Here is a 24,186-nt window from a genome sequence, read left to right on the forward strand (position 1 = left end):
TGTTTTCAACATTTTAAGCAAATAATTATTTTAATGATTTTTTTAATATTTTACCACTTATATTTATTTTGATTTTTTAAAAAAAGTTTTTCAAATTTCTGATTGTTTTATGTAGGGAAAGCACTAGGAACCTGACTTATGACACTAATGCTAGTGGAGCTTTATGGGTCAGTGTGGTAAAATTTTGTCTGAGTTCTTTCTTTTTTGTCATCTTCAATTCTTCTTGCATCATGTACTCTTTTTCAGTAAAATTGTTTTGAAAAACATTAAAATTGTTACAGAAAATTTATTTTATGTTAGAATAGTTTAAAGCATTGCATATGACAATAGCAGAGTGATAAGGAGATACTGTGATCAATAATTTTATTTATCTTTTTCTTTTCATTTTATACATCTACACTACATCACATTTGATAATCTTCCCTGAGGCAACATAAGATAGGCATAAACAATATGACACTTCACAGATCAAAGTCCACAGATGTATTTTACCAATAAATCAAGTTCAAGATTTGGCCTGAAGGCTGGACAAAGGTCAAAGTATGCTTAGAATGTAACCAAAAGTAAATGTACCACAATACAATACAAACTAACTCAAAAAAATGCAGATGCATATCATACCTCAGGGTTGAGACTGAAAGCTTTGGCTGGTTTTCCAACACAAAGGAAGTCAAATATAATTTCTTTCATTGCGAAATCTAAACGTTCCTAAAATAGTAAAAATATTGTAAATCATTAAGCTGCTCACTTCTGCTACTTATTTTCTTTAAGGCAATAGAATGTAGAAAAGTGGTTTAATCAGGATTTATTTAAATGTATGGAAAAACAGATTTTCAGAAGTATGCAGAACATATTATTATATCTAAGCTTTCAGCACTGCTGTATGTTGACAAATTAAAAAATGTATAGCCATTAAATAGAAAATGACCCATTTTGGAAATAAAGCTTTTAATTATTTCATTTAAACTGTGATAATTATGGTACTAACATAGTATTTTATATAAAAGGAGCTTGTTCACAGATGACACAGCTCAGGGATGATTTTAAGCATCTGTTTAATTCATTCCTATACAGAGACTTTAAGTATGTGCTCAAGAGCTTTGCTCAATGGGAATGTTTTCTGAATTTGAGTAAGAAAAGAGATGAAACTTCCAGCTCTGAAGGTTAGTTTATTTTAGCAATTCCCATTTGAACTGAGAAAAACTAAATGTGTCAACTACATGCTGAACTTGGTTTTCTTCTGACTTACTGCTTTAAAAGCAGTGCAACTCATTGTCCCATATAGTAGAAATGATTCAGTATCAGGACAAAATATGGCTTATTATTTTGAACTTTGCATTTGTGAACAAATGCATTTTCTGACTTTCTGGCAATTCCACAAATTGATTAAAAATATATTTAATTCAAAGTGAAAACATTTTTATTCTTTTTTAGTGGAATGAAGTTCAAAACCTGTTGTTCAAAAGAAGTCTGTTTCAGCTCAATCTATAATTTTATCATTGCCTAGATGAAAGATATTGACAATGAGGTTGCAAAAAATTCAGATAATAGAAATTTACTTATTTGTTGGGTTTTTTTATTGGGAAAAAATACAATCCTATTAATTGGATTAATTTCCAATTAATTGGAAAGACATAAGCATGATTCTGTGGTACCTGTGCAATAAACTGTATTATCTTCACAAAGATATTTAGAGGCATATCTCTTGGCACAACACCACGGGACCCTTTCGGGAAAAGTGTTGTGACAATAGTAATAAGTCGACTGTAAAAGAAGGAAAAAAAGCATTAGATATTTCTGGACCTTGCAGACCTTCACGTACTATGAAACATAAGTTGGAAATCCTACTCCATTTAGAAAGATTAGAATGTATTTCCTTTGAAATGAAAATGTAACAGGGTTTCTTGTTCTGATCCTTTGCTACAAAGTCAATGTAATGATTTTCTTCCATTACTAGATTACAAGTAAAAATAAATCAGTCAATGACATGCCACTACAAAAATATTTCTAATTTTAACCAGGAAAAGAGTGATTTTTAGTTCCTTCAAAAGCAGAAACACTTTATGCAGTAATTTTAATAGATGGGACAATGACTGACAGTGCTACAAAAGGGAGTATTTTGTTGTGTACAATTGCGTTTTTTATATCACAACAGATATAGGTTCACTTCAGAGGAGTTCAGGAGAACTGCAGAAGTTCTTCACTGGCAACATCCACTCTACAAGGCCGGATTATCATTACAAATACAGCTTCTTACCTTTGGGTAGCTGTGTTGCTTTCACATTTAATTCTGATCATGTAAACCCACAGTAGTCTGTACAGAGATTCCAGTGCAACTCGAGCCATTTTTGGGTCCTTATTCTAGAGAAATATGTAACATAAGAGTAAACTTCAGGCACAAATTAGAAGGGAAGTTCTGCACTTGACGGATGTCAACGTTCAGAGTTTTCATAATGAGATTGAGTCAAAAAACTCAAAAAGATAAGGCCTCAGAGCTGCCCAGTACCCCATTCCTATAGCTGCAGTATGCTGATGCATCTGACCTACTTCTCCTGGTACCACTTAAGTTGCCAAAAAAACCAAGTATTAAGTTAGTTAAATTAGATACATGTTACAATTTAAAATCTCTATTTGAAAATCACCTCAATTTGACTCTGAAAAGAAAACCTCATCTTCAGTTGGTTTCAAATTTCAATTCAAAAGCTGTTGCCCTATGGTGGAGACCTGGTATGAAGAACACGGCAGATAAATACATGTACTGCACATATTTAAAAGTGAAAGGACAGAAATCTGTGGATGCTTAGGCCGGCCTAAATAACATGGCATCTGGGATTGGATTATCTGTCCGGATTGCTGCTGACAAGATTGTCTTTGGGTCAATTTGGTCATCTGCAGTTTTCTCTTTCTGTGGCAGCTTTAAAGGCTTTCTGAGTAGGGTGCAAGTATATGTAGTCCAATCAGATGGTCTCCTGTGTGCTAGGCCATCTGCTGGGTTAAACTTTGAAGGAGTCCAGTAAACTTTGACCTGAGATAAGACTTGCCTGGCTCAGGCAAATCTCTGCAGCAAAAAGCTGAAATTTTGTCTGCAGACAAACGTTCAGTCACAGATCAAAGACCGTGGTTTGATCAAAGAAACTGCAACCAATGCCATGAATAATTCTTGAATGTCCTGCAAAATGGAAGAAAGACAACCTGCCGATGACAGGGGATATGGCTCCAACTTACAACATAGCATCTGTTATAAGCCTAGGAACAAGAACACTGTCCTTGGGTTGCAATTTTCATTTAACTCCTTGAGAACACATTTTATACAATAGAGTTTTGTATGGAACAGAAAATTGAAAATAATTTTTGTTTATTATAGGAGCATACAATGTTTGTAGCACATTATTAGAATAAGTAGTAAAAGGAATGACAAAGTTTATGTGACCTATTAATCTTTGCAGGATTTTAAAATCATAACATCTGTTATAATCAATTTGTTTAATAACCTGTTTACTTTCAATCCATTTTTCATCAGTTATTATCATGCCAGTCCTCGTAAATTTCAGTCCTAACAATTTGATTTCTTTAACAGGTGATGGAGTATGTTTATCAAAGTTTATTCTTACCCTAAAGCTTTCAAGAGAACACCAGACACTGCAGCTAACTGAGTTAAGGTAACGAGAGCTTGTGTGGCAGAGAATGAAGTCATCCCTATAAGCAAAAGTTCAAGTATTCCAGTGATGAGATAGTTCAGCTGTGAGGGCAGCTGAGAAGAGATGGAGGAGAAAAGGGCTGAGACTGATATCACTGGAGCTTTTCAGAAAAAGATGACCAGTCTTCCGTCAGAAACAGCAAGCTGCATAGCAGAAGCAGGATTGAGAGGTAGATGATAAAAAGTCTGAGAAACATGCAGGGATATAATAGGCATGTCCATGGGCAAGATCTGTGCAAGTGCATGGTAGCTGGGTGCCTGGTACTTTGGAAAGGACATATTGTGTCTCCCTTTGGAAAACTGAGAGAAGTCCACCACTAATTGAACCTCTCTAGTATTTAAAAGATTTCTGTCAACAAGAAAAATGCATCCAGGACAAGGAGTATTTTGCCTAATATATCTGACATCTTCTTCATTTTCCCAACAGGAACTATTGCCATTGGCTGTGCCCAACTCACTGTTGGTACTGAAGAATTTGTTGAAGTCAATGTGAGCCTTTTGAATATGGGGTGAACAACAGACAAGTCGGCAACAGAGCTCGGCTAGGATCTGCTTTGTTTCTTGACTGATAAGTGCTGCTGGCTTTTATCCATTGTTGCTCTTCTAGAAATGTCTTTCCCAATGCCTATGCCTCTTCTTCTGTGACTGGTGGAGGAGCAACCAGACTGCAGGGAGTGAGGGCATTTTCTTTAATTCCTCCATTTCTGTTTTCCAATAATATGGTGTTAGGTCTGGCCCATTCAGGTCAAAGGGATATTGCATTGGTACCAATGGATTTATTCCTGAGACAGGCGTTTTTTGACCCATTCTTTGTAAAGTAAATTTTACACTCTCAGCTCAAATTGTACTGGAGCTTTCTGCTTGTCCCATGTTAGTTTGGAGACAAGGAACTGTTGCTCCCACTGGAAAACTTTACCTCTAAATGAAACACAGTGCTTTGACTTTCTCCTATATAGAATTCCTGCCTTGATTAGTTTTTTGTACATAAAGGTTAGTTAACAATAAATGTTTCATTTCAAAACCAGGACACCTATTAACTTTTACATCGCTTTCAACAGGACATTATGAAATGTCCTTTGGCCAGAATTTGGCCAGAGTCAAATATTTCCATTTCCTGGTAGGAGTCTCCTTTATTAATTAAAGAGAAAAGTTTGTTTCTGTAAGATTAGAGATTTGCCAGTTTATATTAAAATCAGACATATGATTAGAATACAAACCTTTTACTTATATTTTCTCTAATGGTTTCAAATAATATGTCAGGATCTCCCTAATTTTTAGAAAAATCTATATTCCCAGCTGGCTCCTCAGAGATCATACAGCTGTAGTCGCCTTTTCTAAAGCTGGTACAACCTCATAAAAATCCATAAAATTAGTTGCAATAACAACATGTTTATTTTCTGAATCTCTTTGCAAATAAGGTTCTAATACATCTTTAGCAAGAGTAAGTAATTCAGGTACAGGTGGAAAGAAATCTTCAGACAGACTATGAACATTTTGAAGAGCTATTCTAACAGTTGGATCCATTTGAAGAGAGTCAATACAAATTGTTTCACTGAGACAAAGTACAGCAAGAAACCAACAGCAATAAAGGATGTAATATATACCTTGTCAACAAGCTTGGGAATTCAACTTTTGGAGAACAGAGAATGCCTCTACAGTTTTCCTCTGAGCTGAGAAAGTGGCTGCTTGTTCTACCTGTGCTGTTTGCAGAAGCCTCCTAATCACTGGTTAATCAAGCAGCAGGTTGGAGGCCCTTCACTTGAGCTAACCACTTCACTGTGCTTCTTACATTGGCCTATTCAAGTAGGCACAGGATAATCCTTTCACACAAATCCACTTTAAGCACGGAATGGGACGTGAGTTATTGCACATGTAAAAGAAACATGGAGGAGTAGTAATGATAACTGGTATATGTGTATTGGACAGCACATGCTGGCCAGGAACCACAGCAGATTACAGTGGACAGTGCATATCTTAGAATCACAGAATGGTTTGGGTTGGAAGGGACCTTAAAGATCATCTAGTTCCAATCCCTCTGCCCTGGGCAGGGACACCTTCCACTAGACCAGGTTGCTCAAAGCCCCATCCAACCTTAAACTTCAAAGACTGATACCATAGTAAAGGAGTAAGAATGGATATGTGGAGGAAACAGCTTAAAATAGCTTTTAAAATGCAACTTAACAGAGTGAAACAGGCAATGGAATCAGTGTCCTGCAACTAGTTCCATTCTGATAAAGTAACTAACAAGTGCTTTGTTTGAGAATGCCTTTGTGAAAAAAAGCAAGTTAATACTGGGCCAGTTTTGGTATGTCACTCAAGTTAATAGCATTCATCAACAATCTTGCCTGTTTCACAGCTGTTTGACTCAGGCTTGGTTTGAGTTAGAGAAACATCAAAAATTCAAACTAGGCACAAGAATACTTTTTTGTTATTGAAAAAATCTGCACAGCTAAAGAACTTGTACTGTTGGGAATAAAATTATATATGGAATCAGTTAACAGCAATAATTCAGCACATTTACCTAAAACGGATTTCCAACAGATCAATACTACCTATGGAGGCTTTAATACAATATTAAAACCAGAAGATACTAACCTTGAGATTGGATAGGCAGTTGTTGAGGAAAATATGCCATCTGTTTAAAAAGAACTGCTTCTGACTGACACAAAGCAGGCATGTTACCAAAGGGTACAACGCCTAAACAGGAAATGGATGGCGACACTGTATTATTTGCATGTCTACACAACATAAAATAACTTAACAAAGCTACTGTAAACTTAAAGCTCTAACTCCTCCATTTGGTGCAGTACATGTTAGTCAACGTAAACACACTGTTAAGTGGTAAAGTTTAAAAGAAGCCTTTCTCTTAAGCTGTTACAGATACATTTTATGGATGAACTAAAAACAACCAAATATCTACTTACAGCAGTATAATAAATCCAAAGATGGGCCACAGTTTTACAGACTCAGGGGACTAATTTCTGTTTGCTAACTGAGAAATGATAGCATGGAAATAACTAAACTTTTTATAGTAACAACAGAACTCACAGAGATTGTTGGAATTTGTGAATGCTCAGATGCCTATTACTCCTCAAAATCTGCACTCACAATATTTACTGAGAGGCATGTCAAACACTCTAAAGAATCGTGTTACATCTTGTGAAGTGAAAAATAAAAAGAAGCAAGGCAGAATGGAGAAGTTCAAATGCTGGAACCTGGTCTCTTTGTCAACACTTACTTTGACACTCATCTTGTAAATGTTACACTAAAAAAAAAAAGCTAAAATGCACCTATTCATTTTGAAACCGACTTTGCTATTTCAGTAAGACTTTTCTGTTCCAGTTGTCATGTTAATATACCTAATCAGGACTTTAAAGCTATTTGTAAAAATAAGGTAACTTTATCTTAAAGGCCAATGATTCTCAAAATTAACCCTGAAATTCTAACTTAAGTCACAGCTCAAGGTATAAATACACCATAAAACCCAACTTCTGTTCCTGTAATATTTAACATAAATTGTCTATAGCTAGGTTAGACCTAATTTCTTGAGCAAATCACAAATGCACATTAATTTTTATTTTTGTAATCTTCATGTCCAAAATATATATGGAAGAGGATAACTGAAGAAGACTCTCATGGAAGAGTTTCTTACCATATTAACATTATGACTATATTAGTCGAGTACTTGACAGGATCACAGAGTTTAGCAACTTCCCAGGAGTGTTACAACCCATCCTAAGGAAGAACCCTAGGAGGGAAGGCACATATCACGTCCTGGAGTTTCCCAGTTCTCTCCATTCACTATGAAGAAAACCTCAATGGCTAGCTCAGACAAGACACTTTTAGACAGAAAACGAGGCAAAATGAATGCTCCCATCCTGCCTGTATGGAGAGTGCACCAATTCCAAAACACTGATCTTTGAAAGGAAGGTCCTATTCAGACTCTAAAGAGTGTGCTTTCTTCCTGGAAGCCTGAAAATATGCACTGTGGCTATTTCTGCCAACTGTTTGTCTTTCCCCTCCTCCTCCTCTTCGCAATGTTTGTATTTCTAATCACACCCTCACAAGAATCTAGTCTATTTTGTCACTTTTAACTATGTAGCCTCCAGTGCAGTATGTGTAGACAAGCAATCAAATGCAAAGCCCCAGCTGTGCAATCCTTTCTCAAGCATGAAGTATTGACTTTGGCAAGTATGGCCACCAGTCTGGGGAAGTTCTATTTAGTGTAAAAACTGTACAGCAAAGCTCTTACCCTGCTGCAGTTTCAACAATGTTTTATTAATTTGGTAGAGTGGAATAGAGCCAAACAAACACAAGCAGAGTGAAATCAGAAATTAATCACAAGACTCCAAATAATTCAAACTGGATCAGGACTGCATCCCAAGGGGATGCTCTGACTCTCCCCTGGGACCAGTGTAACGGTGGCAGAGAGCTCCAGCATGCTCCTGCAGTCCTGCCAGTAGATTCACTAGCACTAATGACTAGCATTTGCTGAGAGCGCTGGGAACAGGGAAGTCTTTTTGACCTTCCCATAGAATGAGGGAGTGCAAACAACAACTTTCTTTACTTAAAAGGTCCAAGACTTCAAAACGGATTAGCTAACACCACATTGCTGACATGCGCTGACCCAGTTGGAGAGATAGACTGCTTAAGGCGGCCAGCATCAAACTGACTCAGATCCTCATTTAATTCAGATCAACTCATGCTTCCAAAAATACACTGCAGTGCCACTGTTCATCTCACAAGAAAAAAATAAAAACGAAACAGGGAGCTGCACAGTAGCCAAGTTATGGATTTAAAAGGGCATGTGTTGTACACTTTTTGGTTCCTACAATGTATTATTTAAGCCCCATGAAAGAGTTGTTCCCACGTGCCTCATTTGCTCTCGCTTGACAAGAGGTGAACTCTATTCTTTCTCCTCTTCTCCTAATGTTTACACATAACAAGTATGAGAAAACCTAACCATTTAATAATCATAGAACCAGAAGCTGAAAACATCTGCTTGATCCAGACGGATGTAGATTACATTCTGAATAAAATAATTATGGTTATTTTCTGCAAACAGAATAACCTTCCCTGCAAATACAAATGTATTGATTATAAAGACAAATGTAGAAAAAAAAAGTTTTGCAATTTCCCAAGACTCTTGCTTAGATATATTTCTGACAAAGAATTTTAGCCTCTGCTTCTTAGGGTTACCAACCAATGAGTGCTTCTTTCGTGAGGAAAGTTCAAGCGTTGTATCATACAGGCTTTCAACAAAGTTCCTCAGACAGGGGACATTCACTTCATTTTTAACAGCCTGAAAGAAAAATTCATGTTAATAAAACACTATTTCACAAGCTGTTTTTATTAAATTTAGAGAAATTATGCAAACAACTTGAAAAAAAAACTTACAGCAGCTACGGGGACAAGAATTTCAACAAACAGTCCTGCCAGTGCATGCTTGATATCTTTGTCTTTAACTTCAAGGAAATAATGTGCACATTCCTAAAACAAAACAAAACAAGAAACATAAATTGCATATCAGCTGGAATAAAGATCTCTAAATGTTTCCTGAATGCACATCAAGTGTCATTCTTGCAATTTTATCTTGTAAATCCCACCGAAAACATTTGTCTATTAACTTCTAAATTTGCATTTCACAGTAAGCACAAAGCAGGGCATAAGTCAAGATCAAACATCTGTTACTCTAACCATGATAACCCACAAGCTCTGATTCCAGCTGTGCCCAATGGTGTTTTGGGGATGGAAAGGGAGTTAGACTCAGGGGCTCATACATATATATAGCTTCAGGAGCAGGAGTAATAGCCCACATGGACTGCTCTACACAATGCTCTGAGAGGGCAGAAAAGGAACGTAAGATACTCAAGGCAAGGAACAATCTTACTGTAAATATTTTGGGATAAATTTCACTGCTAGGATCCACTGTGGATTAAGGGTTTATATAGAACTATGCTGTGTGAGGGAAGAGACTTGTGGTGCAAATCACCACAATTTGCAGCCTGTGACAGAGAAAGTAAAAATGTACTTTTGTCCTAAACATGCAGCGAACTACTACCCACACAGTTGTGCTGCGCAGGAAGCGAGGGAGGAGAGAGAAGCATCCACCCACTTGTGTGTTTCTGTACAACTTCTCTGAGGACGACAAAGCATGTTGCTCCAGTTACTTCTTCCTCTCTGAGTCCAAGGCCCAAACAGCCACTGACTTTACAAGGAAGCTCTCCACTGACCTTTTTTCCTGCATGTGTGTGCAGAGCAGTTTACACTAGAATATGCATAATTTTTCCTGGCTGCAATCAGGATTCTACACCACAGGGCTTCAGTCACTCCAGGCATTTCTGCTACAGGGCTGAGGCCCCTACGCAGACACAGTAGCCTTTCTGAGCTGCTTCTGCACTTTGTGTTGGAATACAGGCTCTTCCGGAGCTCGCTACCGAGACTAGCTCACCCTTTGAAAATATCTCTCTCTACTAGAGCAGAGCTTGTGTGACAGAGCTTGTAGCTGAAGCACTGCATCTACAGTATCTACAATACTCAAACTAACAGACGAATTGCCCAAAAAATCTAACTGTATTTCACCAAATTGAGCAAAACTGGTTTTCCTACATACACAGTGCATCTTACACAGGAGCTTTACCACTGATTTAAATAGCAGTTAACACTGGATCCCAGCAGTGCTGTGCCACAACGTTGTGCCACAAAGTCATTCTCTCATATTAGACATGCACTGAACACACAACACTTTGATACCTTGCCCATTCTGGATAACTTACTTTAAGTTAACACATACTAAGCTGTGTTCATTTAATGAAGCGTAAGATAAGAAGAAAAATTACCTGTTTCTGTGTTGTTAAATATGTTTTAAGTATGTTGTTAAAATGGTTTAAAACACATTGCAAAACTGAAATAGAATGTGCTTCAGGACTTAGAGAAATGGCTCTATGTGTTTGTACACTTGTGTATTTTGTATACCAATGTAAAATCCTTACTTGTGGGCATCTAACATTTATTTTCACTCCACTGACACCATCAATAAGCTGATCTTTACACGGAAGTTTATATAAACCATGAATTTTAGTGGATGAGTGGCTACCATGTAGTCATGAGGATGATCCCAAGAAGAAACAGGGGAATAAAAAGGTTAAGCTAAATAAACCTGCTGATGGGAACAGAACTTATTGTGCATTACCAGCAAGAATGTGGACTTTTAAAATGTTTAAACATAAAATATTTTCTTTCCTTTTACAAAATGATGTAATCTGTTAATTTAAAGCATTCATGATAGTCAAACTATGCTCTGTACTAGTGTTCTCAAACCAGGTGCATACAGAATGTGTTCTACAGGAAGCAGGGTGAAGGTGTGGTGGAAGGAGACAACACATCCAAGGCAAATTTCATCCAGATTTCCCCTCAATTCTTTGTCACTTCCTCTGTGTTTTTCTCCATCAGAAGTTCCTTTCCTCTCTGGCAACTATGTCAATGGTGGCAGATTCACGTTGGAAGCAGTGAGTAGCTAGGGAGACATAGCTAGGCAGAGACACAGGACAAAGAACAGCTGTGGGATGGCAGGGTGGAAGGTCTGCAGAACAAAACCTCTTTTTGTTGGAGGGTGAGATGTAGGGACTAGGGATATATGGCTGATGAAAAGTTGGTATGGAATGATACACTCCAAAGATTGGAGAGTGCTGAGGTTCAGAACAAGCAGAAAGTTGCTGCACATACATTTAAGTGGGAATGACACATGGAAAATCTCCTGGAGAGTTACAGGAAAGATGAAGGGGAGCACATACTAAAAGGCCTGAGAACCACAGCTATATACTTAAGAATTTTACCTGCATAAACTGAAGAGAAGCTTCAAAGTCCTCCACAGGATACATCTTAATGCGAAAGAATTTCATTCCCATTATAAGACTGATAATGCTTTGAACTACATATGGGCTTTGTTCTTTATGTCGTAACTCTTTTAACTCTGCCATAAATTTCTTCTTTACAGCAGGAAATCTACAAATTCACATTTGTTAGTTAAAAAAAGTACACATTAATGTCTGAAATGTATTGTAAGGTATATCAATGCTGAAAAACCTAAAGAAGATTCAACTTCGGTTGTAAAATACCATTTCAGTCAGTATGTGAATAGATACCTTTTTGTTTAGTTTTCTTTCACTTCTGATAATATCAGAAAAGAAAACAAAAGAGTATAGCCTGATCTAAGTCCCTTTAGACAACCACATCTTTCCAATTATTTTCTTATCATGCCCCTCTTTTACATAAGAGCTAACAATATGATTAGAATAACCCCCTCCTTTTTTTTTTTTTTAAATCCAAGATGTAAGATAGCTTTCTTGCATGTAAATGAAATGTTTTCAAAAGAAAATTATTAAATGATAACCATGAAAATATTCAGATAGGCTGTTCCTTTCTTCAGATTTTTTCTAATAGTCATTACAGTAACACTTCAGCATTAACTACAACAGCTTGGGATGGAGGGGTCTGTGACCATTTTTGATCTCCCTCACAAATCTACTTGAGGTGTCTTTTGAGACACACTATCCACAAAAACAACACATAAGAAGATTATCCAACAGGACCTCCTGCCTTTTTTAAAACAAAGTAAAAAGAACATCACTTTCATGGGCAGATGTAGCATGTAACAATCTTGTTATCACCTCTGATAGACAGCACAGGAGAGTTCAAAGAAACTAGTTGGTAGGAAGAAGCCCTTAGTGGTAGTAACATCTTAGCAAGGCCCTTCAGAACTGGAGAAGAGCAGTATTTATGGATAATAGTTGTTTTCTTGGACAGTCAGCTTCAATATTTGGATCCAGATATCACTTCCCCTTTTGCCTTTGACCAAGACAATTCAGAAGGCCAAGTAAGGCCTTAGCTGAAGTCTGTGAAAGTCACATGATTTCCAGGAACTTAAACTGTTTTGGCTACATCAAGCTAAGTTGATTGGTTCTGTAGAGCAGACTCACTCTCAGCAACACCAAGAAGTTGGGAGACAGAGATCACTGTGTTGAGGGAGTAATTTCATCCTCTGCTTTGTTTGTGGTGTAAGCGTACGATGAGACGTTATATTGGGTACATGACTTTCTGAATCTATCTGCTTCCAAATTCAAAATGTAAGAAGTGATCCACAAAGTGTTTTATGTCATCTGCTCTAAGAAGTGCAGGATGAAGGATTCAGAAGCAGTTGCATGAAGTTCTGAACTGAAATAACTTCAGAGAGACTTAAAAATGTTGCTATGTTGGAGGATAGCCATTTTTAGGTTTGCCCAGCTAGAGAAAAAATAGCATATAGAAGAAAATTAATCAAAATAGCTCTCTTCAGCCCTTTGAGCTTTCCACAGACATCATTGCTGAGATAAGAAAAATAATGCTGCCATAGTCGAGCTGAATTTATTTAGTATCACTGAACTAGATGGAGAAAGCCTGCAATTCCCTAGAGTTCTGTGGTCTAGAACGCCCAGATGAATAGAGGGCCAGTGAGCTGAAATGATTTATTCCTACACTATCTTTAAAGAAAGTGAGAAAACCAGAATATTCACATGCTAAGAACTTCTCAGATTTATGGGAGAAATATGATATTCAATTTTGCTTACTTTGCTTGAGCTAGAACACCTATTACTTCTGCATACAAATCCGCAACAATGTGCATATTTCCAGTGTTAGGACCAAGGTACCTAGCAAGAGACAAGAAAGAATTCTTGGCTGAGAAAGCATACTGTTTAAACCACTACTATTAAAAAACTAATAAAGTATTTTTTTTCATAGAATTTTTGTATGAAAAAGAGCCTTACCCTTCTTTGTACTTAAAGTGCTTGAAAGCCAAGTTAATAACATCATGTACCAAACTGTCTATTACAGGATGAAGTGGAATCTGAAAACATAAAATGAAATATATATGAAACATATATTATACTTCAAGTTGCATACCTTAGTGCTAGTATTACTCATGCGTATCTTCCATATAGAAATATAGTATCAGCTGAAACAGCATCTAGCTAACAAAACAGCTGAAATGAGGCTGGCCATTTAAAGTTTATTTAATACTGAAGATAAATACTTTAGCTTCAAAGATTTGGCAAAGTGAAGTCTGTAAGAGTACAGAATACTATGTATCTTACAGGTGCAAGAAAGACAGCAATGAACAAGCATGCAGGATATATCTCATGTTTTTATTAGACTCTTAAAGATGGAAATAGAAAAAAGAATCATAACATATTGGTAATTTCCACCATTTATTAGTTAATGGATAATTTAAGAACTCCATACCTGTTTCAAAACTTCTATTAATACTAAAGAAAAAATAAAATCAATAGCCAGATCTCTTCTCTCCATTAAATAGTCCCTCTGCTGTTCATCACTGCAAAATCAAACCAGGAAACACAGTATTAGGAGATGTGTCATAATTCATACCATATGCCTTCTTCAATTACACAAATACAGATAACAGGGGATTGTGTTCTACTTTCTAAGGTGCAGTCCATCATTTCAGAAAGCAATACTCTGATACGCTATTAAAATCTGAGATAAATAGAACAAATCCAACTTGTTACTGTTACCTTATTTCAAATGTTTAAATGTCACTCTACATTTCCTCCCCCTTTTTTCCAGTTTAAGATCAACATAAAACCTTTTCAAGAAAATCCCAAAACAAAGCCAAGGAAATTTTCAGATTCTATATTCTAACAAACAAATGGATTTCATTTCAATTTCCTTGCTGGATAATGTAATCCTAATGTGAAGAACTGCCTATGCACTTCCAAACATCCTGCTGCTTCACTAAAACGTGTAAATGTAGTACCAAAGTATTCAGAAAAACAGTAAGTTTGAAGAATATACCTGTACCAAACCATCAGACCTCAATATAAACTAAGACCCATCTGTTGCCTTATCACTGAGGAACTACTGATATCATAAGAGATCAATATATTTGTTTTGAGGTCTTCATTTTTGTTTGCTTGTTTGTTTTAAGAATTAAGTTAATGTTGCTGAAGCTCTTTGACTTATTCACAATTTTTTGGATTGAGCATAGATGTATGAGAAATTTTTATGACTAAGCAGAAAGTGGTATTAAAAAGTCCTTCCAAGTGTCACAGAATTATTGTCTGCTTACAAGAGTGAAGAAGATAGACATAGTTTATACAAACTACTATTTAATTGACATCACAGCATCCAAAACAGCAGCAAGAAACAGTGTTTGAATTATCAGGAGCATAATTTTAAAGAGACAATTACTTCATACATCTAGAATCTGAGAGAGGAGTTCCAGGAACAAGCAGAAAAAGATGACAACTTCCAAACAACTGTAACATCACAAAAGGTGATGCGCGAAATGTAATATATTTTACCTTAGAATCTGTCAATCATGTATGTATGCACATTTAAAATCATACCTTTTGGATTTAGTGCTTGTTCTTGGTCTGTACTCATGAGATTCGTCTTCGATGCCATTCTGTCTTTTATACCAATCAAACAAAGTGCGCAGGATAGAGGGTAGACAATATTCTGAAAGTGAGCTCATTGAGCTTATTACCTATGGGGAAAATACAACAAATCAACTGGTGTTCAAGTTTCTCCTCCTCCTTAAAAAAGTAATAATTCAATGGTTAGACATGTTCTTTCTTTTTTTCATCTAATTTTTGAGATCCACTATACAAGAAGTAACTTCATATTCTGCATTTCCTGTTGAAACATAAGCAGAAATACAACAATGGGTTGTATGCTGATAGTGTCTTTCCATTGATGATACTAAAATACATGAAAATTCTGTATCACACCTTACAACACATCAGAAAATTATCTAGTTCGTTAAGGGGTTTATTTTAATTTGTTACACAATGTTGATTTGAGTTTGAGCACATTAGAAAGAAAGAAGTGATGAATCAGAGCTGCTGTCTTCATGGCTTGTATCTGACTGCTGGATGCCCCTCCTGAAACTCAGAATATAATGAGAAACCTCACAAGCTCTGCAATAATTTTAACTAACTGAACACGCAGATGCATTCATCTTACTTTAAGGCTCACATACGTGATAACTTAGATATCTCTTTTATCTGTAGGAAAATATTTACAGTTCCCTATGTCTTTGTGTACACAAATAAGTAAAACATAGTTTAAAATAATTCCTTAAAAGTTCCTGATCAAACAGCTCTATTGGCATACCGGAAAAGAAGATTACTGCTCACTCAGTAGAAACTGTGTCAACAATTACAGAAATGTTACCGAACTTGTTACTACTGAACTATGACTTAAACTCCCTATTCCAGGGAATTATAAAACTGCAAAACATGAAAAGACCAAATGCTATGGTGAACTCCCCCCCGCCTCCATTTTTATACAAGAGGATTATGTATGTATTGCAACTGGATATTCAAAGCTACAGCATTTATGTACATTCTAAGAAAACAGAAAACAGAAAACAACTATTTAAAATAGGAATAAACTAGTGATCTGGAGACTTGTGACCACCTCAAGATCATGCAGGGCTTGATCCTGCGAAGTGCTGAGTAGCAGGAGTGAAGTGCTGAAGTATGTACTTCATGTCAAGCACATGGATTATGTCATTAACTCTGTCAGGTTTATCCACCTGCTTGAATTCAAACCAGTATGTTTCACTGCTTGTGGAACAACAGTAGAGTTTAATGTCTTATATAAGATAAAGCTTGTGTGAACTCTGTGACTAATGCAAGAGCAAAATTGGGAGATCGAGTACCTTAGATACAATTCCCAAACATAACTAAAGCCTTAAATGAGAACTTCTGTGGATGACAGCTAGTTTAGATCAATAATTCTGATCTCTTTTGCAGTTTTTCAGCCTCAGAATTTAATTCATTCACAGTGGTGTTGTAGTCTAAAGTTAATGAGGTGCCTGGAGGATGAAGTACTATTATTCACGTATTACGGCCTAAAATTAAACATGGAGCATTAGAAAGCTATAACAATTGCCCCTGTAAAAATAAAAGTCTCTACAAAAGTACTATTTTAGGAAAGCTTTCAGTCCATGTTTACAATATATTCTACTACCTGAAATATGAAACAAATTGCTGTGGAAGATGGCATGAAGGCACTGCTTGCAGCAATGACAGGAGGCTTTTCATGAAGAATTACTACAGCAGCTCAGGCTGAACTATACCAAAGCCTTCAAGTGTAAGACTTCCAGATAAATACTTAGGAGAAATGAATCACCTAGTGTCAGTGCAAACTATTCACTACCAACACAGGATGCTTAGACATTTCAATTCCTTCTTTACGTTTTCCAAAAGTTTTTCTGAAGCTGGCATAACACCAGTTGTTAATTATCAGATGTAGTGAAAAAAGGTTTGCTGGGGAGGACTATAGAAGAATAATGGAATAGTTTGGCTTGAAAGGGACCTTTAAAGGTGATCTAGTCCAACCCCCCTGCAAGGAGCAGGGACATCTCCAACCAGATCAGGCTGCTCAGAGCCCCATCCAACCTGGCCTTGAACGTTTCCAGGGATGAAGCATCCACCACCTCTCTGGGCATCCTGTTCCAGTGTTCCACCACTCTCATAATAAAAAATTTTTTCCTTATATTTAATCTGAATGTACCCTCTTTTAGTTTAAAACCATTACCCTTTGTCCTATTGCTACAAGCTGTACTAAAAAGTCTGTCCCCAAATAGACCTAAATATCTTTTAAGAGATCACAATATTTAACTGTAAGTGAAAAGTTGTTTTAATCAGGTTGTTCACCGACATATTTATCAATGCTGTTCTCTAAATCTCAGGTACAGAATTTCCCTCACCACAAAAACTCAAAGTGATTCCTGTTAAATCTTTTCAAGCCATACTTGCCCTGCTGAATTTACAGTGTGTGTCTTTAGTAGGGATAAAAGGTAAATATAGCTTTTTTTTTAATCTTTCTGTCATTGCACTTTTAAGACAGGAAGGAAGGGTGGACTGGGCAAAGACCTGGCTGTCAGGGAACAGGAAGGGAGGGAAGTCTAGCCAGACCGTTGGTTACTCAACCCTTTCATTTACTGGAAGTCCACGAGTGAGATGAATTCTAGCTCTGTGCTGCTCCTGAAAGGGAGTGCACAGATGTACAAATATGTCCTTGTTGGACAAATGATCATGTTCTTCCATCATAAATGAACTACCTACTGTATAGCTTAAGGATAAGAAAGCTGCACAAGTAGGGAGCTGTTTAAAACTTGTGTTCACAGAGCATTAAATATACTTTATGAAAACACTTAATATTTATTTTGGATTAATATGTAAGAGTAAATTTAATGAAATGCTGCCCAGATAGTTTGCTACAATTTATATACTGTCATAAAAGCCTTGTTATATTGTCAAAATACAAATATAAGAAATATTTCCACTAACAGCAGACAGATACCGATTACTTTTTAAATTTCACATATGAATTTCTATGTGCTTTAACAGCAAATATATTCAAAATTGCATTCAATTTCTAGGCAGTTATGAAAAAGGGGCACTTAATCATTAGTATGTTGCTTAGTGTATTTTTACTTATATTTTTACTTATTTTTATTATTACTTATTTTTTATTATTACATTTTTATTTTCTCTTTTTGTAGCTTGACCTATTTTTTGCTTCCGTCTCCTAAAAGTACATAAAGCATTAAATGTTGTTGTTTTCCAATCTATATTCTCCAACCTAGTGCACTTCTAGGAAGAGAATAATTAAAATGACCACAAATGTTTGTGCAGTTTAAGCTGAAACTCTTGCAACAGGCCCCTCATATAGTCTGTTTCATATGAAAACTAAGTATTGCTATTAAGTTTTAACTTCCATGGCCAAAAGATTATACTAATTTTGTATTTTCAGATGGAAAAATGTCTGCAGGTTGGTCCAAGATTACACAGTACCCTTTTTCTGTCTCTAGTGTTGTCAATTCACAGAACATTTCTATACTGTGGCAAGAACAGAAGATACTTTAGCAGAGGCAGAGAAAAGACGAATAAAAATGTTTCCTTGGGTGAGGATAAGCCTCTTGGATAATTATGTTTTTTTTCATCCTAGCTTTTGATCTTTTCATGTACTGCTACTTTATGGTTTCCTGTCATAGGAAGTTTAAGTCATAGTTCAGTAGTACTATGTTTAATAACATTTCTGTAATTGAGGACATGGAGCATGCTAACGCTGGAGCAGTAATGCTCTTTGCCAATAGGCAACTAGAGTTGTCTAATCAAGAATTTTTAAAACATTATCTTAAAGACAGTATAAAGATATTTAAAACCATATGTAAAAACAATATAATTTACTGTATATATTTTCTTTATATAAACCCATGCCTAGAAAAGAAAATACAGACAGTGTAAGGAATCCAGTTTGTGAGGCTAATGGTGAGACATTCTGCAAGTCAGGATAAGTAAGATCACTTCATACATTGCTCAAGATACTCTTATGAGTCTGAGGAGGGTTTGAGCTGGCAGTCAGACCGAGCTCACAGGACAACACTGTCTGCCTAACAGGAGGCACTGACACTGCATGCCTGTGCACACTCAGGTCCCCAGACGCAGGATCCATCACCGCCATCACAACTAGCATTCCTAAAATGGTGTTTAAGAATGGGCAGGAGAAAATACTGGCTTTCAGAGAACCAGAGGTAAAGGTGTTTAGGGGAAGTAAGCAATGCTTTTACAATTGTTTTAAATAACTTGGGAGTTTCAAAGTTAAACTTGATGCTAATTACTCTGGGTAGCTAAAGTTTCATTCTGCTCACTGTAAGTTACTGCAAAGGGAGGTTTTTTTGGCTGGTTTTGTCCACCTCTGAAGCTGCCTTGCAAAAGGTAAATTTAAAATCAGGTCATGTCTTACTTTTGCTGCTTTCTAATTAATGGTTAGAAGATGCAGCTCAGATGTTTTAAGGTGACTAGTGACCTGGTCACTTCAGAATCACCTAGGAATTTCTTTAAAATTGAACAGAGATAGTTTTGATAAAGTAAAAAAAAAAAAAAGATGATTATGATCCTTTGACATTGAGTCATTTCTGATGCCTTAAAATGGAAAATCTAAATTATTAGAAAACCCTTGAAAACTTCTGTTCATGGGGATTCTCCCTCTTTTCCTCCTTCATATCTGTAGTAAAAATTACAGGAATGTCATGTAGCCTTTCCTGTTTTGTCTAGATGACTTTATGTGTTCCAGGAATAAATACCAGAGCTTTCCACACCTTACCTGGAAGGAAGAAGCAAGAGATTATTAATCTGGTCTTCCTTCATCACATAAACTCTTTAAATATTTGAGGTAACTAAAAAAATAAAACTTAAATGGTTTGACTTAAAAACATATGCTCTCTGACTTGGATTTTAGTATCATGTGGAATCATGATCTTCAGAGTTTTCCAGGTAGAACACACCTTCATTTTTAATATCAGCAAAATTATCCATACTTTTGTGACAACTTTATAATACTGACATATTATCAGTTGCAAAACAGCTTTATAATACTGAGATGTACTGACCTAAGTAGATTTACTGAGTGAAACATGCCAAGTAAAGAAAGACTTTTTGCTCTGTCTTCCTGTCTCTACTCTAGCTGAGTTCTATCAACTCTCCACTCTGCATTACAAATTTTTGAATGAAAATCTAACTACAATTTAGCGAAACAAAAATGATTGTGGTATGAACCATTTTTGTGAAAATATGCTCATCAGGCAGGTACATTTCAGGTTCCATTTCCCAATCAGAGGTGTACATCTATCCCAGGAGCACTAGAACATCTCAAAATGATCATGCTATTCAAGCAGAAAACAATGTGAAACCTTGAAAGGGAAGCATTGCCAACAACTCAGGCTGAGGCAGACCGATAGATTGAAAATTTCAATCTGAATAGTTAATTTGAAAAATTTCATGGAACTAACAACAAAGTTTTCTGACAGGACATCTAAGGTAATCTCAGCTCTATACTTTTCTATCAACTCTACACATAGGTAGAACTCTAGATATGCAGTTAGAAATATATACAAATCTTGTGTATAACAAAATTTGCCTTTGGTTTTTGTCTGCATTTGTTTTTTTCCCCCTAGCATTCAGACTAAACTGCTACAGTAGGAAATAAACGATTGTTTCACTCTAGGAAGCATTCGCTGCTCTCATTAATTGTTCTTGACTTAACTGTTCAATTTTCTGTGTATTTGCCAATAACTAGGGGAAGCATAAATCTTCGTATTCGTCCTTGTAAATGGCCACAATTTGCTTAACCATAAATATTTAATCAAATCATAGCCACCCATTATGTGTTTGTTTAATACACTGCAGGAACAGTATCACAAGGTTTGCATATGGGTGGTTTAATTTGTTTTTCTTTTCCATTTATGTGTGACACTCTTCCCACAGGAAGGAAAAAAAAATATATACATAAAGTTAAGGTCATAATACCACAAGAAATTTCATTAGGCAGCTAGGGAGCACTCACAAAGTCTCCTTTAGCCTACAGTGACTGGCTCCCCTGTGGGGTCTCTCTGTGGTCAGCGAAGTGGGCAGGGAGCTCCCCAGTGCAACGCAGCAGTCCTGCTGTTTCCCTCCTGCTCCAAACAGCCCTCCCAGCAGGCTACCTCTCCCAAAAAAGCAGCTACAGAACAACCCAGAGAGAGTCACTTTGTCAAGCTAAAATTATAAAGTGAGCCTTTCTGAACACCAGTGGGGTCTCACAAAGCATCTTTGCTTCTGGTGCAATGTATCTAACGTCCCAGAAAATACAGTAAATGTGTTAAATTCATTTGAGGTTCTGAAGTCCTACTCATACTCATCTCCTTTCCCGAAGTTAAGTTAATCAGTATGGTACCTGCAGCTTATGGCATTAGCCACAGTTGCTTTCAGAGTTGTTGCTGTTGCTGCTGCTCCTGCTATATCCTTCTGTCCTGTATTTCTGGCACTGCTGGCAGCACAGTGGAGCTGGCAGCCATGGAGCTGGCAGCAATGGCAGCTGAGGCAGGAATGGTGGAGTAGCAGTTTTCAATACTTTTTCCCTGCCAACCATTTTCCTCTAATTATTATTTACCTTGTCACATATAGGCATTTTTCCTGACAACTGAATTTAAGCTTAACTTTAAATTCAACAGGTTGGTCAGCCTATGTGAAGTGCACCATACAGTTAAGTCATGCTGGGTCACAGCTATAAAGACAAAACAGACTGATGAGACAATGATTGTAAAGGCCCTCACATTAACTGTAAGAGAAACTCTATAAAAGAAATACTGGGGGTCATGTGCCTGTTTCAAAAACCAGATATTCTGAAAAAATACAAAGTTTGCTTGGAAACTCCCATCAGGGGAAACAGCCAGGAAATAATACATGTGCCTAATATACTGTAATAAGCAATAAGTTGTATGGTAAAAAATTATTGAGCTTGAAAACAATGGAAAAATCTTCCTAATTTAAAACTAAAAGTGGTTAGGCAACGTAGTCATGATTCTACTACTGCTGCTGCAGTATTCAACAATAGCATAAGGACACTACACTGCCTTCCAAGTATTTGTCTTACAGCCTGAGGAATGGAAAGAGTGTAATTTCAAGTGTCTTACTTGATCAAACTGGGGATCTTCTCCTCGTTGCAGAGATTTGGTCAGTGACTTCTCCTAAAAGAAAATATATTAAATATGCATTACTTAATATCAATACTATGATATATTCTATCAACTTCATTATTTTTCTGTTAGATTTTTACTCACATAATTTGCCTCCTGATCGGTTTCATGCTGGAGATACTGTTTGTTTTACATGCAAAGGAGACTTCTGGATACATATGATCTAATATTCAGAATGTCCTTAGTGTCTCTCCAAGAAATAAAAGGATTAACTATTTATTACACCTGAGTTACTTGGTGCTCACACTGACAACAAACTCTTTCAAAATCCTAAAAAGCAGCTGGTATTTCCTCTCATACATAACGAAGAAGCTCTATTTAGCTACACGGTGTACCTTCTTGTAACAATGCTACCAGGCAATACAAACATGTCCATAGATATAGCGCATCATGCAGTGTGTAGTGAAGGAAAGGTAATTTTAGCAGAATCAAATACCATAGAGTTCATTTTTAGGGATTATAATTGCGGGAAAAATAGCTGTATTACTCAGAAAAAAAAGGCATCTTCGGAATAAAAAAAAATTTTCAGGACACATTCTCAGAGCACCTGAGAAGGCCAAGGAGAACTGCCCAACTCAGAAATTTGAGTCCCCGTGTGTCAACATCTATTTACCTTTACAGCTTTTTTGCCAAGCAGGCTCAATTACTGAGGCATGTAGAAGTACACAGTGCAGGATTCTAGATATACACAACAGTATACAAAATATGAATCTCCTAAACCACAATGAAAATAAACAATACATGAAGACAGACGACAGTCTGAAAAACATGTCACCATCACCATCACAATTCTGAACTGAATTGCACTACTGTTGCTATCTGAAATGTGCCAGCGCCTTATTCTTCTGTAAATCATGCATCTTTCTTCTCCTACAGCTGCAAGATCGGGGCTCTCCCACCAGCTCAGCATGAGATTTTCTGTTGAGCTTTCAGCAAACTATTACACTCATCTGTTAATGTATCAAGCAAAATATCATCACTGCCAGGGGATGTGAGATGCAAAACAAAGAAATCTGTAAAGCTGCTAAGATAATGGCATAGAAAGACTTGAGGTGGTCCAAAGATTTCTATTATTTAATGTTTCTCTCTGGAGAAAATGTTGTCCAGTATAATCTGATGGCTGATTTTGAAATTAATTATGCTGATCCACTTGTAATGCCAGCTGGCAAGGAGGCTGGCTGCAGGGTGACTGCAGTATCCCCTGACTACCCACCAAATAGAAAAATCAACAAAATGTTTTCTACTGAGTCACTGACTTATCCAGGGCAGTCATCAATATTTTTCATTGTTATCTCTAATATTTAAAGTGACTCCTCCAGGTTACATTAAGAGCACAACAACTATTAATTAGAACTTTATGACAGATTATTGGTAACAAAGAGACACAGTAAAACCTCGCAGCCCAGAAACAGACAACACCACCCCACCCACAGACCTCCTCCACAATGAGTAACTGGGTGCTACCCTACCTAGTTGTGTCTCACAGGAGGATACTACTTCTTTTGTCTATTGCCACACACTGAGAAGGACAGCAGATAATATTTCAAAAGTAGTGTTCAACTTACTTAAAAGGAAAAAGGTTCTGAAGTTTTCATGGGTCCTGGACAAATCAACGTACCGAGAATCAATGCAGTTTAGAAAAAAACTCAACACATAACCTTTTTAAAAATTAAATTTCTGATTCTGTTACAAAAGACTTGTGTTACCACAGAGAAGTTTCTTAAGGTTCCTTTCAGTAAAAATGGCTTTGGCATCCAGAAGCTTTGTGTTCCTGTGCCCAACACTGCAACACTTGGCTTTCAGAGCAGTATCTAAAATCCTGCAGAAAAGCACTCAGTGTTTCAGGCAGAAATGAGGTATGGAATTCCTCGCTATATGCCTATTTGTAAGGTGGACACAATAA

General features: G+C 36.7%; 1 protein-coding gene across 2 annotated transcripts in view; it reads right to left on the bottom strand.

Annotated features, from left to right (window-relative positions):
* Positions 1-24,186, bottom strand: part of FRY (FRY microtubule binding protein) — a 170,033-nt gene that overhangs the window by 98,805 nt on the left and 47,042 nt on the right. For both annotated transcript variants that reach the window (XM_086772000.1, XM_086771999.1), the window contains exons 3-14: positions 22,221-22,274; positions 15,100-15,239; positions 13,976-14,066; positions 13,501-13,580; positions 13,303-13,383; positions 11,533-11,701; positions 9,095-9,187; positions 8,901-8,999; positions 6,293-6,394; positions 2,258-2,361; positions 1,656-1,764; positions 622-708 (exon numbers count right to left, since the gene is read on the bottom strand). In XM_086772000.1, coding sequence (XP_086628126.1) covers positions 622-708; positions 1,656-1,764; positions 2,258-2,361; positions 6,293-6,394; positions 8,901-8,999; positions 9,095-9,187; positions 11,533-11,701; positions 13,303-13,383; positions 13,501-13,580; positions 13,976-14,066; positions 15,100-15,239; positions 22,221-22,274 — 1,209 coding nt within the window. The remainder of the gene's footprint in view (positions 1-621; positions 709-1,655; positions 1,765-2,257; positions 2,362-6,292; positions 6,395-8,900; positions 9,000-9,094; positions 9,188-11,532; positions 11,702-13,302; positions 13,384-13,500; positions 13,581-13,975; positions 14,067-15,099; positions 15,240-22,220; positions 22,275-24,186) is intronic.

This window comes from Chlamydotis macqueenii, chromosome 1, assembly GCF_036417535.1.
Source record: "Chlamydotis macqueenii isolate bChlMac1 chromosome 1, bChlMac1.mat, whole genome shotgun sequence".
Classification (NCBI taxonomy): domain Eukaryota; kingdom Metazoa; phylum Chordata; class Aves; order Otidiformes; family Otididae; genus Chlamydotis; species Chlamydotis macqueenii.